Source organism: Pleuronectes platessa, chromosome 5 (assembly GCF_947347685.1).
Source record: "Pleuronectes platessa chromosome 5, fPlePla1.1, whole genome shotgun sequence".
NCBI lineage: Eukaryota > Metazoa > Chordata > Actinopteri > Pleuronectiformes > Pleuronectidae > Pleuronectes > Pleuronectes platessa.
This window is the reverse complement of record NC_070630.1, coordinates 20,411,673-20,428,874: the sequence shown is the minus strand read 5'-3', so window position 1 is coordinate 20,428,874 and position 17,202 is coordinate 20,411,673. Positions and strand designations below refer to the sequence as shown.

The window sequence follows — 17,202 nt, the reverse complement described above, 5'->3', positions numbered from 1 at the left end:
TTGATCTCAATTTATTTGATAGAACACAGAAGAACAAGAGTTGACAGCAGTCATGGAGCTGCTGTTATTTATAGGCTTTGTCTTTTAGCATCTACAGTTGCAAAAGAATGATGATGAAGTGTGTGATTTTCATAGAAAAGGACATATTGAACTTGAGATTTACCACTATCATGGTTTAACAGTCATTCTGTCCTTGTTATGTTCCTGTTTCATGAAAGAAGTACTGGACAAAGGAAATGTGAATCATGTCTAAATAAAGTGGCTTAGGAAAAGATTCACAATACTTCGTTGAGTTTAACAATTTAATTGTTAATGGATAAAAAATTTAGTAATTCAGTAGCACATAACAAATTGCAAACATGTTTCCTGATTATTTGTAAGATAATAATATATCTAATTTACATAATGTGTCCAGTACCATCATTCAGAACATGGTGGAAGCCCCTTTGGCAGCAATTACAGCTATAAGTCGTATTGGTCATTTCCCTACAAACGTTTAACATCTGTATTCATGCAGATTGTCCTCTCCTCCCATCCTCCAAAGCTTGATAGAATGGGTAGAAGTCTGAGCTTTGGCTTGGCCACTCAGTGGCAGTCAGAGACTTGTCTGAAAGTAAGAGCAGTGTTGTCCTGGGTTTACACTTCAGGTCATTGTTCTGCTGAAAGCTGAACCATTGCAGGTGCTTTAAAGCAGGTTTTCTTCAAGGACCTCTCTGTAGGTGTCTGTTCCCCACTGTAGGCAGTTAGAAATGTCACAGTTTGAACTGTGTTGCCCAAAGGGTTCATCTCACAGCACAGTTCATTAGTTCTGTATTTTTGCATATAATCTAATTATCTGAATGAAATTCACCATGATCGTTCTCCTCCATCCCAGACCTGATTCTGATTCTCTAAGAAGAAAGATGCATTTCTTTGCTCTCTTAACATGATAACACATTTCCACATAAGTCATCAATAAAAGTTGGGATCTAATGTTTCACCTCACCTTGACATGGTTAAGATGAGTCTCATAATACCAAAACATGTGTGCAGCTTTTTGCTGTTCTGAGGAAACTGTACAGTAAACCATCCCTTCATCCAGATTCAACACTTCAAATCCCTGCACCATCCGACACAGCCGAGGTTACGACATTGTGTGAAATTGAATCTCATCACTTAAGGATATTTCCCTCCCACACTGTCCTGTCCTGTAAAAGCCTGTCACGCCCAATTATTCTCTATGAGCTTCGATGAGCGAGGCGGAAATGAATCCCCTGTCAGTTTCTGTATTGATATCCAGACATGGAGAAATATGTATCTATTTTTCATCAGTCCATGTAAAATTCAAGACTGCTAATAGGTCATTTGTCTCTGTTAGGGAGAGGAAATTTCACAGCTCCATAAAATACAATGCTGTCTGGATACAGTCCAGGAAATGGTACACCCTTATTCAATGACTGGGACTGATACCTGGAGATGTTTGAACTTGCACTATTACTTTGTATTATAATGCAATTTAAATGAGATGAGTTAAATAATTGGCAACTCCAATTCTCTATATTGTCATTCGACAGTCAAGGGACTTACAGACCAAAATAGTAAAAACTGCAGCAACAGTGGCAGAACTGTACTCTAAGCCCCTATAGTTGGGGTCAAGCTCCAACATTTTTCATAACACAAATCAATGTTTGTTATTCCCTCATTGTAATCAAGATTTTCCAAGTTTTTCCAATTATACACATTCAGTTTGACTTAACAACTCAAGGTCCCCTTAATAGCTTTTTCCAGAGCTTTCACCTGTATCTCATGGTCTCCACCAGCAGATGCAGTTTGTTCGCTGGTCATGGAGCTTTATCTGCTGACATGCAAGATGATATTATTTAATTCCAAGCACTTTTACAACCTCTGCAGTAAACAGGAGAAAGAAAACCTAAATAAAACAAATCCAACTCACTGTCGTCTTTCTCTTGGGCTCAGTGTCATCACATGGTCTTCGTTTAACAGATGGTGTTTACGCAGTATCTGGATCTTGTTGCAACACAATTGCAATAAGTGGATCTATCACCATGGAAACTGACTAAATTGAGTAACCATATGGTTTAAACTCCAAAAAGAGCTAGTAACTCAACGATGTACTGTAGCTGGGAAGTGCAATTAAAACATTTCCTTTTTGGACCCACCTCCAGCTCAGGCAGTTTGTAGTCTCCAAGCCCCAGCTGAGATCAGCCTGAGGACATCATCAGGGTTATTATTTCTTGGACTTAGACAAAGCTCCCCCAGAGTTGTTTCCACTGACTGCGACAATAATCATGATGAATAAACTGATGTTCCAACTTAAAATCAATGGAGTGTCCCTTTTAAATAATCCACCAACTAGAGGTGCAGAGTTTTGTGTTGCTCTGTGCCTTCTATTTTCGCGAGTTATAAACCAACACTGATGATGCAAATGAACACAGGCTCAATGGAGAAGCAGTTTATCACAAACACTGTCACAAATCTTGTATGAGACTGCAAAGCAATGGAGAGAGACAAAAACTAATGGAGCTTTACATTTTATTGTTTGATAAAGATGTATTTTGAAACAAATTGTTGAGCTCATTCACCATAATAGATTTAGGTGTTTATTTAAAAGTCTACAGCTATAGGCTACTGCTACACAAGAACATATCATATTTCAGTGCTTTCATTGATTTACAGAGGCTAAAATCAATGTTTTTGTAATAAGATTTTATTAAATAACAATGTGAAAGTGGTGAAACAAAAGAAAATGATCACCTGAATCTTCGCTCAGCTTTATTGAGCTTTAGCAACTTCACTCATCTCACCGTTCTCATTCCGTGCCACAGCAGGCAGCTGTTCTTTTTGAGCAAAAACCTCTAAACCCACAACATGCTCGGCACCAAACACCTGACATCACACATTCAAGCAGAAGGGTCAGAAAACACTAGTCTTTATGTTCTCTGGTCCTCCTGTAACATGACTCTTTAATTTGCTGCAGTGTTCCCTATCCTGCTGTGTTGACGTGCTTCTCATTGTATTGAAGTCATTGAAATGTTGATAAGAAGAGAGTCCAAAATTGTCTATTCTCTCTCTTTCTGGCTGCTCTCTCTCACGAATACCCAATTTTCTCTCAATCAGCATGTTCAAAGTAGTTTCAATAGCCATTTATGCAAACTTTCATTTCATTTACCAAATCCCACATTTTTCAATTGTATGTAGGAAAATGCTAAAATACAACCAACCTACCCATTAATTCCAGAGGGGGCCTGAAGCAAATCACAGCTGACATTAGGCAAGAGGTCGGCTCCAGCCCGGAGAGGTCACCAGTCGATCACAGCGCTGACAAAGAGATAAACACTACATGTCCACATGCACATCTATGGACAATGTCTTTGAAATGTGGGAGAAAGCTGGAGTATCCAGAATAAACTCAGGGAAAAGGTGCAAACTCCGCACAGAAAAGTGAACCCAGAACAGTTTAGCTGTGAGGCAAAAGTGCTAACCCCAGCTTCCCTGTGCTACCACAACCAAACCTAAAATATGATGCTTTACTTTGGTAAGTCAACTCAATGTCCAAATTCAATATCACACTCACCTCTATAATGTGAGTTGCTTCTCTTTGGTGGGGTGTCGGATGCCAGATGGTAGTGATGATGATGATGCTACGCACAGGTGGTTTTAGCCATGTTAGTGGATGGTTCAACTGACAAAACGAAAAAGTAAAAGTGTCTGCCCAACATTGTCTCTATCAAAATATGTCTTCTGAAAGCTTCTTCGTAGACACCATACCACAAAGCATTTGTCCTTGTAGCTCATCCACTTTAGCTGCTTGATTCCTGCTGTATTAGAGCTGACATTAGTATTTTTCATCAATGCAAGCTCGTCCTCGCAAACTACTAACACTGGCTCGACTTTCACTTAAAAAAAAATAAAAATAATGAGTTTCTCTTGGAAAGATACACATTCTGCATAATCTTGAGAGCTATGTGTGTTTTGATCGAACCGACCATATCATGACAATCATCCTCACCCGCTCTGCCCCTCTGACTTTTTAACAGATATACAATTTTTGTTAATCACTTTTTTCTATCACTGTCAAACTATTAAGTCATCATATCATGTACTTGCATTTCACATTAAAAGCCTTCTACTGATTTAAAAGGGCAAGGGATGTTGAGTTGGAAGGGGAAAAAACTTTATAGTAGAAAGAAGCTCTTAATATTAACTATGGAGTGAAAGGAGTATACGTTCAAGCTCCAATGGAAATCTGGCTGGTTGTTGTAGAAAAGTCTTGCTGGACTGACATATATTCTGACGTTGCCATTCTTATACTCGCAGGCCCCAAAGAGAAGCAATATACAGCAATTAAAGTCACTGCCCTTGTGGGGATTGTGTATGTTGGGCTGCAGCAAAGATGTGTCATCAGCTACCGCTGGTTCACCTCAAGAGAGTCTTCCCGTCCCTGTCATTACAAGCACCATATGTCCTTCCACTGGCCTATAAAGCACCTGGCTTTCAGGGGACAGTGCTAGCTGCTACCGGGTGATTTACCTCGGGGCGGGAGGTCCGCTGCTCCATGCCATGTTTGGCTAATTGAAAAACAAACGGCAGGGTGATTTTGCTATAACAACATGTCCATGTCCCTCAGCTACAGGCCCCCGCTGAGCTGAGATGCTGATGCAATAAAGCATAAATAAAATGGATTGCCGGGGCAGAGGGTGGGTGTGGCGGTTGCACAGTATGTTAGAAGTCACCTCCTTGGCTCATTGACTCCCAGGGAGCGAGGTGAATAGAGGAGAGCTGCGTTTTCACTGCAACACACAGTAGATTGGACCAGTGGTTTTCAACCAGTGTGCCGAGGCACACTAGTGTGCTGTGAGAGATCCTCAGGTGTGCCGTGGGAAATTATCTAATATCTAGTGTTGCACCGAAGTATCGGCCGAACATCGGTAGCGGTAGATATTTGCCTCGTTTACCGACATCTGCACATCGGTAATAAACTTGACTTTCACCGATATCATTGGTATTTGTGGTTAAACCGCTGGGCAGGTGCCGCGGCTGGGGGAGCAGTCGCCCTCCTCTCCACGCCGCCGGAGACTCGGCGTGCGGCACGCCTCGACGTTTTTTGGGGGGGGAGGTCCTATTCCGCTGTGCCTCACGGCGTCAGTGTTGCGGGGTGCTTTCTTTCTCTTGGACCGTGGGGCGGTGTCCGTCGCCGGTGCGGAAGGCGGGCCGTTGGAGGGGACCGGGTACGGCAGTCGACGGCAGCGACTCTGGACGCGTATCAAATGTGATAAAATGGGTATAATATGTCTCCGTTAAATAAAGTTTAGTTAAATCAAAGATTGTTTCATAAATCTGATTCAATTTGTGCTCATTAAAAGGTAAGAGTAAGAAATGGCTGAAATAATTTAAAATAGTGCTTTTTAATACAGTACTGTGTTAGTCCATAGAGTGTCATTTTGGTTGGTGGTGTGCCCCAGGATTTTGTAAATGTAAAAAATGTGCCGCGGCTCAAAAAAGGTTGAAATTCACTGGATTGGACCACAGTGTGCCAGCAATTTGTTTCTTTCCTCGCTCTTTTTTTCTATCAGCTCATCTGTGGTCCTCTGCTTTATGTATGATCTCCACGTGGGTGTTTCTGTGCCTTCATCCTCTCTTTCCTGCTGGCTATTTATCATAGTTGATGGCCTTTTGAGGGTAGAGGGAGGAGGGGTTGCAGCCCCAGTGGATTCTCCTCAGGGCAGCTTTTGTCGGTCTTCTCCAACTTTCTGTTTGTTTTTCTCTTCTGTTCTCTCTGTCAAGACTCCCTCCCAGTAGATCTCAGCGAAATTAGGACAAAGCAGAAATTGTCTGGAATACAGTTGAAACAGAACACAAGTGGAGCATCATATTTGTTTAAAAACCACCTCTGATCTAAAGTCAACTCCTCCTTGAATACATCTAGTTGCTGTGTCACTACTAATACGATTATTTGTATATCTTATAGCAGCGAAATCAATCTACTGTAGTACGGAAATATTTTACTTGGAAGTCCAAACTAGGTCGTTTTATAAAAGAAAGTGGCATACTCATATTAAAGAGCTGCTAACCTAATTTAAAGACTCCTACCAGCCAGACTATGGTTGTTATGGTCCAGACATTGTTTTCATCCTCTTCAGGCATGTGTTTTTGATTTAGAATGTTAACAAATATATATTTTATCCCACAATTATCAAATACTGGCAAGTCTAAACAAAAAGGTGCTACTTCCTGTCACACTTAAGCCTAAATTCACAAGACATAGTCAAGTGTTCTAAAATTCATAGCCACTAGTTTAATATCACACAAATAGGACCCCCGCCCTGTATTCTCACCACTCTCACCAGGCATCTGGTTTCAGCCAACTTGCTCTGACACCCTCCTGCCCGCTGCACTGCTCAGCACCAAACACACACAGTTAGAGACCAGCTGGCGAACACAGTGTTGCAATTAGCAGCTGAAGAGCCAGGCATTTTTTCTCCGGGGTTGGTGGAGGCCATAAAAAGAAGGTGAATATTGAACTTGAATTCATCAGCTGGACATAAGCACAACTCCAAAGTAATGTGAGTTCACATTGCTCTCTGTCGCCTGGCTGTGTGAATACTTTATGCAAGTGTAACAATATAAGGCTGAGTTCACAGATTATACCTAAAGATATAAAGAGACGTAGTTATTCAGGTTTAAGATTCACTTATTAAAAAAGTGCAACTAAACCATTAAATCACTGGTCACAGTTCATCAGTTAATCTTGCACCATTATCCACTGTTAAGCTGTTTTCAGACATGAACTCTGGAAAATGTCCACACTTCTGGGGCCAGACACTGGTACGTTGTGTTTGCTCACAACATATCGACCAAGGCGTCTGTCCTTATCACCAAAAGCTCTCTAATCACGTCGTCTTTCCAAGTTGACATCTTTGTCAGTGTCTTCTACGCGTATGGCTCCTCTTTAGTATCCTGAGATATTTCTATTCTTTTTATTTTGTTTTTTACTTTTGCGTCCGTCACATCTCAGAATTGTGATCAACACACTCTCTTGCCGTGAATCCTCTGGAGAATCTCCTGCTGTTTTCTCACTTGGGCTTCGGTCCACTGCATATGACTCGGATAATTGCTTTCTATATGATGATATTTGCATTGATATTTGTTCTGCTCGGGATAATTTCAGGAGATTATGCAGGGCTCAGTGCATGTCGGAAAGCAGCTTTAAAGTTATTCTAGATTTAGAACGATTGAGAGAATTGGCTGGCATACCTGTCTGTCTCTAACTAACCTGCATGCAGATGTACTCCCACTGCACATGCGTTCCCACAAGTCTGAGAGACACACACTGCTGAAGCAGAGATAATAGCCAGAAGTTAACAAGCGAGTCCTGGAAAAGTCTGCTTTTGGCAGTTGTCAGGCAGTTGTCAGGCAGTTTTTCATTTGTTTTTGAGGGCCGATGGGAGGGGCTGGGAAGTGTCAGTTTACTTTAGCCTGCTCTTGTTAACCTTTCCAGAAATACCAACCCCATCATGTCAACGTCCTTTTAAGGTGTTGTCTCCCGCTCCTAGCTACTCTGTTATTGTGTTTTTAAGGTGGCTCATTAGTTGAAAGTAATGGTATCATATGTTACTTCTGATGTTTAATTGTTGGGCTCTAATTGTCCAGGGGATTTGTTGTTCAAAATATACAGACAACGCCTTCAAAGATATTCATGGTCTGGCCTTGCTATCAAATAATTCACCATGCAGACTGTATACTATCTATGCTATAGATCTGGGTACACATAAGAAGATACAATAGTTTTGTGTGCATTATGAGCTAGACAGGAGTGTATCTGTAGTAGTTCTTATGTAAAGAAACATTTTCTATGTGTTGATTTCTTCTTGAATGCATGCAGAGAAAGAACATTGACTCAGTGCTGTTATTATAGTAACTGAATTGAGAATCATCATCTCTTGAGTCTGAATCAAACTATTCTCATTGAGAAGAATCGTCTGTGAATCTCATTTCGGTGTTTCAAGCTGGATTTACTGAAAACCCCGAAACTCAGGTTATAGCTTTGAGTATATGCCTTTAGGTGAAGGAATTTGTGGAATGTTTCTTATGTCTGTATATATTAAGTTTAGTAGCCATATATAGTAGTGCCTAACTGACCCTTTCAGACAATCGTAGCATATGTGCCAGAAATGAAGCATGACACCCTCAGAAAATAGCCTGGGGACTTTTGCCCACAAACTCTGTCACAGCTGCACGGCAGCGAAGTGCAGAAACAGAACGGCAAGATGCATTAATCTCTGGAGACTTTTTCAGCTCCTCGCAGTAATACGAGGTCAATGGTCAGCAGAAATAAATGCTCTGTGCAACAAAATGAGATTAGAGATGAAGTTTGATCCTCGCACAGCCATTCCACATGAAATCCATATCACAATGTGAGCGCAAAATAAATAAATTCAATTTACATTCGTCAGCTACAGGGAACCATTAAACAGCTCAAATTATTGCTCTACCCCTGTGATCTACACTGTGGCCATGAAGCCTGATTATATGTGGTGGAGGCCAACATTTCCTCAGAGCAGCTGTAGAGAGCCGCTTATGGCCAGTCTGGGGCTTGTTTTCGTTTAGCAGCTCAGCAGCAGCAGAGGAAACAGTTATACATCCTACTTAAGTACAAGTACTGATAATAGCAGCTGAGGGTTTACAGTAAGGGCAGCAATTTAATATATTTATGTAAAAGTCAACTTTCATAACTTACTTTTACAGACATTGCTCTATTTACTTAAAGGAACAGTAGAAAATTCACTCATTATCTACTCAACACAATGCCGACGGAGGAGTGGGTGAAGTGTTTGAGTGCACAAAACAATTTTGGAATCTCAAGGGTAAACAGCGTTGGAGCCTAATCCAATACAATTCAAGTAAATGGTGATACTTCTTCAAACAGAAAAAAAGAGCTTGTGTTTCCTGTGGTGTGTGTACGAACATGCACGCGGCTATGAGGAGGATATCAGAGGACCTTTAGGCTAAAAATATGGTGTAAAAGACACAGTTTGAGTCAAATATGAATGTCAGGGCTTGCAGACATTTGGATGACAGCACAAGAGCAGTATGGAGGCATTATATAATTGTACTGGAACTGGCAGCAACATTGTTTACCCCTGAGACTCCAAAAGTAAAAAATATATATGGTATATCACACAGGTTGTTATCTTTGTTCAGCTTGATCCACAATGAGGCCAATGTCCAGATAGAGAGCGCTGTTTGAGACCAACGGTCATGTCAGCAGCTTATGGTCTGGTTCTGAAATTTAAGGCAGGTTCCGTTCTATTGTTTGTAATGTTTTAGTAGGTGTTATAAGTGTGAATTCATTATAAATATTATAAATATTTCTTAGACAGTTTAACATGGAGAGTGTCTTTGTTTTGGGGGTTCTTATATGTTCCCTGTTACCATTTTTTTATAAAAACAAATATATACATAAAAAGTGAACAGAGAAAGTGAAGTCCACAATAAATTCAGCTTGATTTGTTGAATAACTTAGAGAGAGCAAAAGAGTATCTTTATTTCCTAAAAAAAAAAAAACGTGCCCAGCTGGGATGCCGATGTCAGCAAGAACACAAATGTTTTCTCCGTCCTGGGAAGTCTGGCCTCAACATCCAAGCTGGGTTCTTAGATTCCACATGACATAGAAATCTTTACACAGCACTCCATAAATAGACTTATATGATGGGGGGGGGGGGGGGGGGGGGGGACTCACTGACAATGTAGTAAAAGATACATCTGCTATCCAGTCTATAATGTATTGGTACACACTGAGCGGCCGGTCATCTCAGGAGCTGCTGGTGATGACCGCTTGTCTTAAGTCAGAAGGGCTAATGTCATATCTCAAAAAGTCATTATTTTTGGTAAACCATCTGCAAATCTAAAAAAAAAGAATTGTTTTCTTTCTTTCTTAAAATATATGGCAATCAATGCTTACTGTATGTATAAGTTGGATGGTCAGGCATCTGTGATGTCGCCTTTTTTCCACACTATAGTGCAGAGGCTCTTTACCATTAGTCAAAAACCCATTAACAACTTATAACATCTTGATTCTCTCATCAATAAATTTTTCCCATATAATATTTTAACGGCTCCTGCTCTAATCAACAGTGACAGAAACAGTTCCTCCTATTCTGTATCCGGCACTATAGATGCTGACTGCTGCAGGGTTTTGAACATAACACACCCTTTTTGGCGGGTTTACCTGCATTTCAAAAACTCTTGTATACCCACTAATTTTGGTTTAAATAGGTGAAGGTGACGGAATGAGAGGGACAAGCTCAGGAACCAGGAAATATTCAGAGAACACCGTCCCGGCATCCTGTTGTTAAACCTTAGATCCGACTTTTGTTCTGACAGACAAGTAGCATTACTTTATTAAAGATATGTTTACATTTTACTTTGATTTGCTCTCTCCCTCTTCATCATCTATGTTTGGCTGCTCGTCTTTGTCTCCTCAAGAACCAAACAATCCCTGCGATCTACTGGACTCCAGCTACAGGTCAATGTGTGCCTTTTAGTATTGAAGAAGAACTAAACGCAGGGCTTATCAATAGCCTTCCATTATAACCAAAACGTGATAAATGATCTTTAGGTCTCAGGAGACAAGACAAAGTGATGTAGCATATAGCAGACATTTTCACCCTTCGAAGCAATTTGTCTCTGTGAAAGCTCTCTGCAAAGCACCAGTGTTATGATTCCACAATGCTACCATGATGGCTCTTTTATCTCTTTTCTAGTCTCCAGTGAGCCTGTGAGTTTCACAGTTTTTGGTTGGCTTGGATATTAATAGCTACAGCGGACCATGGTAATGACTAGCTTAGGGAGTGATAGGACACAGCTCCGGCAGCTGCTGCTGCGGCTACGGCAGCACTAGCCTGGGATGATGCTCCTAATGAGAAATACTATAAAGACCAACACTCTACTTCTTATCACTGTTTCAGGGAGACACCACAGCACCAGCACCATCCCTCAGCACTAACACAGTGTTGGAAGCGGGGGAGGTCATAGGTTGTCATTTATTGGCCTTTTTAATCTCCCTACATATTTCCTATCCTGAGGCGCAGAGTTGTCCCCAGCAGACAGAATCGATAGCAGCCCAACTGCCAAGCCATCCGAGGGCTAACAATAAAACGAGGACAATTACACTGAGATGGATCAGAGACTTTAGCAGAAATATATTATTACTTTGTTTGGCCCTGCACCAGGAGGCTGAGGTATAACAACTCATCATCAGTAAAAAAAAAAGCCAGTTAGTTAACTGGCCACCTGAGAGCCAGCAAGGATGTGTTCTTCACAGATTGTCAGTGGCGTAACAGGCCTTTGTAAAAGTGTGTGTGTGTGTGTTTGTGTGTAGGTGGAAATGCTTCCATACAGATCAAGAAGGTGGTATTCTCAGGGGGTCACTGCTAAACCAGATATCACTGTGTTGGTGTTGATGTTGTGTACTTTCCACTGGATGTTTGTTGTTTCGTTTACCTCTGTCAAAGCAGACGTCTTTGTAAAATGTTGAATTATTGACACATACATGAAACTTTGACAGTCACAGACACTCACAAACTACTCTGCTTTAATTCCAGTCTTAGAAATGATTCAGTGCAGTATCTCTGTTTAAAGAATCTCACCTGGTGAGCATACTCTGAAATGCAAATTATGTGCCATGGAGGCTAAATATGGAATGTCCCCTCCCCCTTCCTGGTCTATATTTAGCAATCACATGTACTGTACAAGCCCATATTTCTATTTTAATTTAATATATACAAGTATATCTTGTTCATATTTCAGTCAAAACCTCCCTGTAGTCTGACCTGTTTCTGTTTAAATTGTCAATGTAAGCTCGACTCTGAGCTGCTTTCATACAAGCACTGAGCTCCAGAGATCTACAGACATTCTGTGGAGAGGCTGGATATATAAACACGAAAGTGTTGATGAAACTTCTAACATGCAAAAGATGCAAAAAACTAAAACACAACAAATATATCAGAATAAAAACCAGTGCCATACAATGTCAAGAGAGCTTTTGGTGATCGAAGGCCAACACCAGTAACAATGTGATGTTAACAGAAAAACATGATGTTATGTCCTGTCTCTGCCGGCTGCCCCTCCCTCACCTGAAAGCTCCAGATTTCCATGCTCTTGTGAACGGTCTGAGAATCTCCTACTGCATTTTATGATTGTGAAAGGCAACCACGGAGAAAGACTGGACACATTTCTGTGGACATCCACCAGAGGTCATGTCTGAAAATTACTCATGGTAACTCGTTGTCTCCATTCATACATTTCCACAGTGCCAGTCTGCCTCAGCACTATTCACCACTCTGATGCTTTTTTTTTATCAATCATGTTCCTGCTTTTGTCAAGGGATCTCATACGCTACATTTCCGGCCAAAGTTGGACCAGTCCTGGTTGTTTCACACGAGAAGTGTCCTTTTCACTGCTATTTCTCTCTGTGCATTACAAAGTCCTCCGCAGACAGTTCTACAATAAACTTTTTTGTTGTTTGATTTCTGGATGTTGTGTGCCGAGCTTTTTAGAAACAGCTTATGGTTCTGATTGAGGATAGAGTGTACCCACCTGGTTTATCTCCAATGAAGACTTAATTGTCCATGTTTTTCAAAATAAATTACTGAATTTGCCTTATTAATGTTGAAGTATTTGGATTATACATATGTTTGAATGATCTTCTTCACTGGTGTTATGTTTCCAAAATATTGCATGTTGGCTATTTCAGATATCTGTTAAGCTAACGACACCTTCAGACCCAAGGTCAAACCTTTTCATAACGAACGAAAGCTTTATAATAGTAATACTTAATAATACTTTTTGAGGTCTTACTGCTGCTGTCCCTGCCTTAAGCTTCCATGTAAGCACACTGCAGGGATGGAGAGGTGCATTCTCTCCATCTCTCTCTGTCCACTTTATGAACATGGAAGGGCAGGGAGGCCCCAGAACAGAGCTATACCACCAAATGTAAATTATGCAGTGGCAAATAAAGTTTTCTTTCACTAAAGTGGTCCTGAAGTGTGGGGTGTGTGTTAGAGAAAATGATCTAATGTGAAAACGTAGAGAGGCACTAAGAGCAGCCTGCACGTCTAATGAAAAAGAAATGACAAAGATTTAAATTAATTAGTGAATGAAAACACTTGGCTTGTTAAAAATGGAGAGTGAGAGCAGCAGAGTGGTGAATATGACTTCACTCTGTTGTTATATTGATACAGTGCATTATACTGTCTTTCCCATGTGAGGCATTATAGTACAGGTTTTATTCTGTTTCATTAGATTCTGGTCTGTTTCTTTGCCTATTCTGCGAGATGACCATTACTCAGTTCTCATCTCAATCTCCTTGATTCCTCTCTTTGATATGCAATAGCCTGAAAATTCAAAGGTGGAACAAACACTGATGAAGGACAATGGCCCCGCTTGCAAAATGCAGCTTTTACCCTTTCATTTTTTCATGGAAGGGATTTGGGTGAATCACTTCAAAATTGCTTGAGTAATGTTCTCTGGCTGCCGAGGCCATCAAAATTCGGATTGGTAAATGTGCTAAATAGAAAAGGTTATGGTTTTGCCCATTTGTGGTGATTTAGAGCATTTTATTACTGGAGCTAATGTGGTTATTTTTATGGAGTTTGGCAGAAAGTTGTTTCGGTGTGACAGGAATCACAAGCTTTAACTAACTTCCCTGGTCCCTTTTGGCTTCTAAATACAAGCATCTCCTCTTGCTGAAATATCTCTCTTCTTTGGGTTTTTCTCTCTTTTTGTCAATGTCTGTCTTCTGCTGTTAGTCTCGTTCCTCTTTGACTCTTGCATTGCTCTTTTTCTCTCTGTGTCTCTTGCAGTCTTCGTGTTGAGCTGTGTCTTCCCCCAGCGGCCTCTTTATGGAGATGTATCAGTGAGCAGTCTCCATTCTGGAGGGGAGGCTTACTTCTCCTGCCTGACTGGTTACCAGCTGCAAGGACCCAGTGTGCTGACCTGCCGCAATGCGAGCACCCCCTACTGGAGTGGCAAGGAACCACACTGCCTAGGTAAGGTCACCATGGGGGAAAACGATCAGAGCTGACCCTTGATTTCCGCAGTAATGAAGGACAGCAACTAAACACTATTTGAAATAATTACAATTTTGCTCCACAGGTTATTGATTTGTTTTTTTTTTCAATTGTGTGTCATTTTTCTAAGATATCAGCTTCACAGTCATAATTCTCCTTGATTTATCGCTCTTCCTATTGTTACTTTTGAAAAGGACAAGAAGAGAAAAACTACCTCTAAAAGTACTACTAGCGTTAGAGTGTATGTCACTCTAAATTTGAAAATATTAAACTATTTGTAATATAAATTTGTATATTATATTAATTGTGATATTTAATATTTTTGAGATTGATTTCTAATTTCAATATGCATTATTTTAGAAAGTACAATAGATGTAAAAATAGCATAATAGTAGTATTATTAAAGTTAGTAGTAAATATAATTCATAATAGTTAATTTTGTATTGTATTATTTTAACTTGGTTAAGAAGATGATGATGTCAACTCTGGTGTTCATATTTGATAAAAAATAAATAATAATTAATCATTGAGTTTAGTTGCTCTTATATATGGACCCTTACACTTAGCACTTGTGGTTCTGCTTTTTCGTAAATTGCTATGGAGAAAAGCGTAAGCTAAATCATATGTTATGTAATGTAATGTAAAGTAATGATACAAAAAAGTTAAAAAAATATTATGAAGTGGAGGCTTTAGAAAAAATTTATTAGTGATTGTTAGCATTACGTACCATCTTTGAGCATAGTACACTACTGTTGTGTCATTTTGTTGTTAGTAAGCCTGATCATTGGAGCCTTGGACATCTGTTTTTGTTCAGACCCGATGGGCTTTTTCTACTCATTTCAATATTGGTTTTCTCATTTAAACGGTTTTCTGTGTTCCAGCCCCTCTATGCCAGCTTTCCGCACAATTCCCATCAATAGTATTTTTTTTTTTTTTTTCTCTTTTCTGTCTCTTTGTTTATTTTCTTTTTTTTTGCAGCCAAGAGTTATCTATTGGACCTTCTAGTCCTTTTGCATGACAACCATAGAGATAGACAGACCTGGACTCCCACAGGACTGTGTGGATGATGAATGTTTTTTTTCTTTTCTTTATCTGCTCTGATGGGGCTGGCTGATGAATAATAAGTGACAATTTTGCTCCTGACCACTCGGATCAACTCTGATTCGCAGCACAGGAAATAAGCCTCTGAGAGCCATTTCTAAGAGGGGGTTTGTGTGGCTGTGCATCTGTATCTTTGCCATCTTGATTGTGTATGTGCTTGTGTGTGTGTTTGTGTGTATGTATTTGTGTGGGCGTCAGAGCATAAAGAAGGTGTATTGAGGTGTGATTACTGAAATCTGGGCAAGATGCCACTGGGTTTACTCTTCTTGCTCTGCTTTAATTAAGCTTTGTCTGCACGAGTAACCTTGACCTGATCAGCTGGGACAGACACACAAACACACACACACACACAGACACACACACACAAACACCTTTCTATCGCTGCAAATATATTTTCTGTATGTGTTAATAAATCAGATACTATCTCTTTTATTTCTCACCTTGCTTATTGGTTTCCTCAATTAAAAGTAAACAGTAATTTTTTGTAGATTCATTTTCATTTTCATTTTTGTTCTTACTTTCATTGAGATTCACTGTCTAACAAATTATAGCACACACACACACAGACTCACACATAAACTTGACATCCTCTTACCTTGCTACATAGAATTGTACATTTCCACAGAAATCCCATCAGTATGACGAAAGTGTCAGAATCCATTTTATAAACACAAATACTCTCTGTCTTCACAATTTTGTTCTAGTTTCTTCCATTTTGTCTGTTTTTGTTACTGTTGCAACACTTCCTGCACAAGCATTCTGCATTAAAGCCTCTCGGCAGCTGAAAGACTCCACTGTTCCCAGTAGGCCCTTCTTTGTGAAACATGTGCAGGAAGTGCTGACAGAAAGTCAACAGCACTTGAGAGACAGCAGCATAGAAGTGAATGACAGGTGAATCTAAACAGCTCGAGGATCAGCGTGGAGCAACCAAGACACCTCCTCTTTGTCTAAACTGACTTAAGAGTTTCATCCAGGCAGATGAGGTGAACCTGTTATCAGCAGGTTAATAGGGGCGGGATGGTCTCAGCACCAGCTCGTGAATATGTGTTTGACATTCATTGTCGTTAAAATAGCCGTTCTGCTTCTCCTCCTGCTCTCTCAGCTGCCTGTGGTGGTGTGATCACGAACGTCACAGTGGGTCGGATCATCTCTCCTGGTTTTCCCAGCAACTACAGCAACAACCTGACGTGCCACTGGCTGCTGGAGGCTCCCGGGGCCCAAAGACTTCACATTCACTTTGAGAAGGTGGCACTGGCCGAGGATGACGATCGGTAAGCAGGACATTGAGTTTTTACATTGAGTTTTTACACAAGGACGGTTTGGACATAATGAGCCAATTTGGTCTTGGTTGACATTGTCGCCCCATGTAAACATAAAACACGTGTAAGACTGTGCACCAAAATGTATTTGCGTTTATCAAACTTCGAAAATGTTATCACAAAAGACCCTCAAAACATGTAAAAGATATAAAAGTACATAACAAAATGAATACACAATCACACCCTGTCTTAAAAGACCATCAATGTGACATGAGATATGCAAAATATTTAGAACAATATTGATGAAACGCGAGGATGTGGAAACAAAGTCTAAATATACAGGATTAAAGTCAATGGAATTTGAAATGAAAATCTTCTAAAATGACACATCTGTAGTATTTGCAACAGGAAGTACATTGTCCACATTGTGTTTCTATTTTCTAATAGGTTAATTACGTTTTTTATTTAAATAACCAATCAGGGAGAGCTTCGGGTTAGCAGTCAATATGTGAACATGGTGGTTCTGGTCTACTACTTAGTAGAATCTCACTAGCAGTCTCGCTGACTGAACAAATTGAAATAAAGATTGATTTGAATAAAAGTTGCTGAAAGTTGAATTCTATAATAACAATGTAACAAATGGCAATGTGAAAAGGGTCTCTCTTTGTGCTGGACCCACAAGTGAATTATCGCCTGAATCTAGAGCTCTTCGGATTTTCAGAGTGCTGGAGTTACACCTCACTGTTTAGCTCTGAAAAACGCACTCCACACCT

The 17,202-nt window shown here is 40.2% G+C and overlaps 1 protein-coding gene across 1 annotated transcript in view; it reads left to right on the top strand.

Moving 5' to 3' along the window:
* The window catches only part of LOC128439735 (seizure protein 6), a 133,141-nt gene that overhangs the window by 76,908 nt on the left and 39,031 nt on the right, over nt 1–17,202 (top strand). The window contains exons 7-8 of the mRNA XM_053422125.1: nt 13,863–14,048; nt 16,273–16,441. Coding sequence (XP_053278100.1) covers nt 13,863–14,048; nt 16,273–16,441 — 355 coding nt within the window. The remainder of the gene's footprint in view (nt 1–13,862; nt 14,049–16,272; nt 16,442–17,202) is intronic.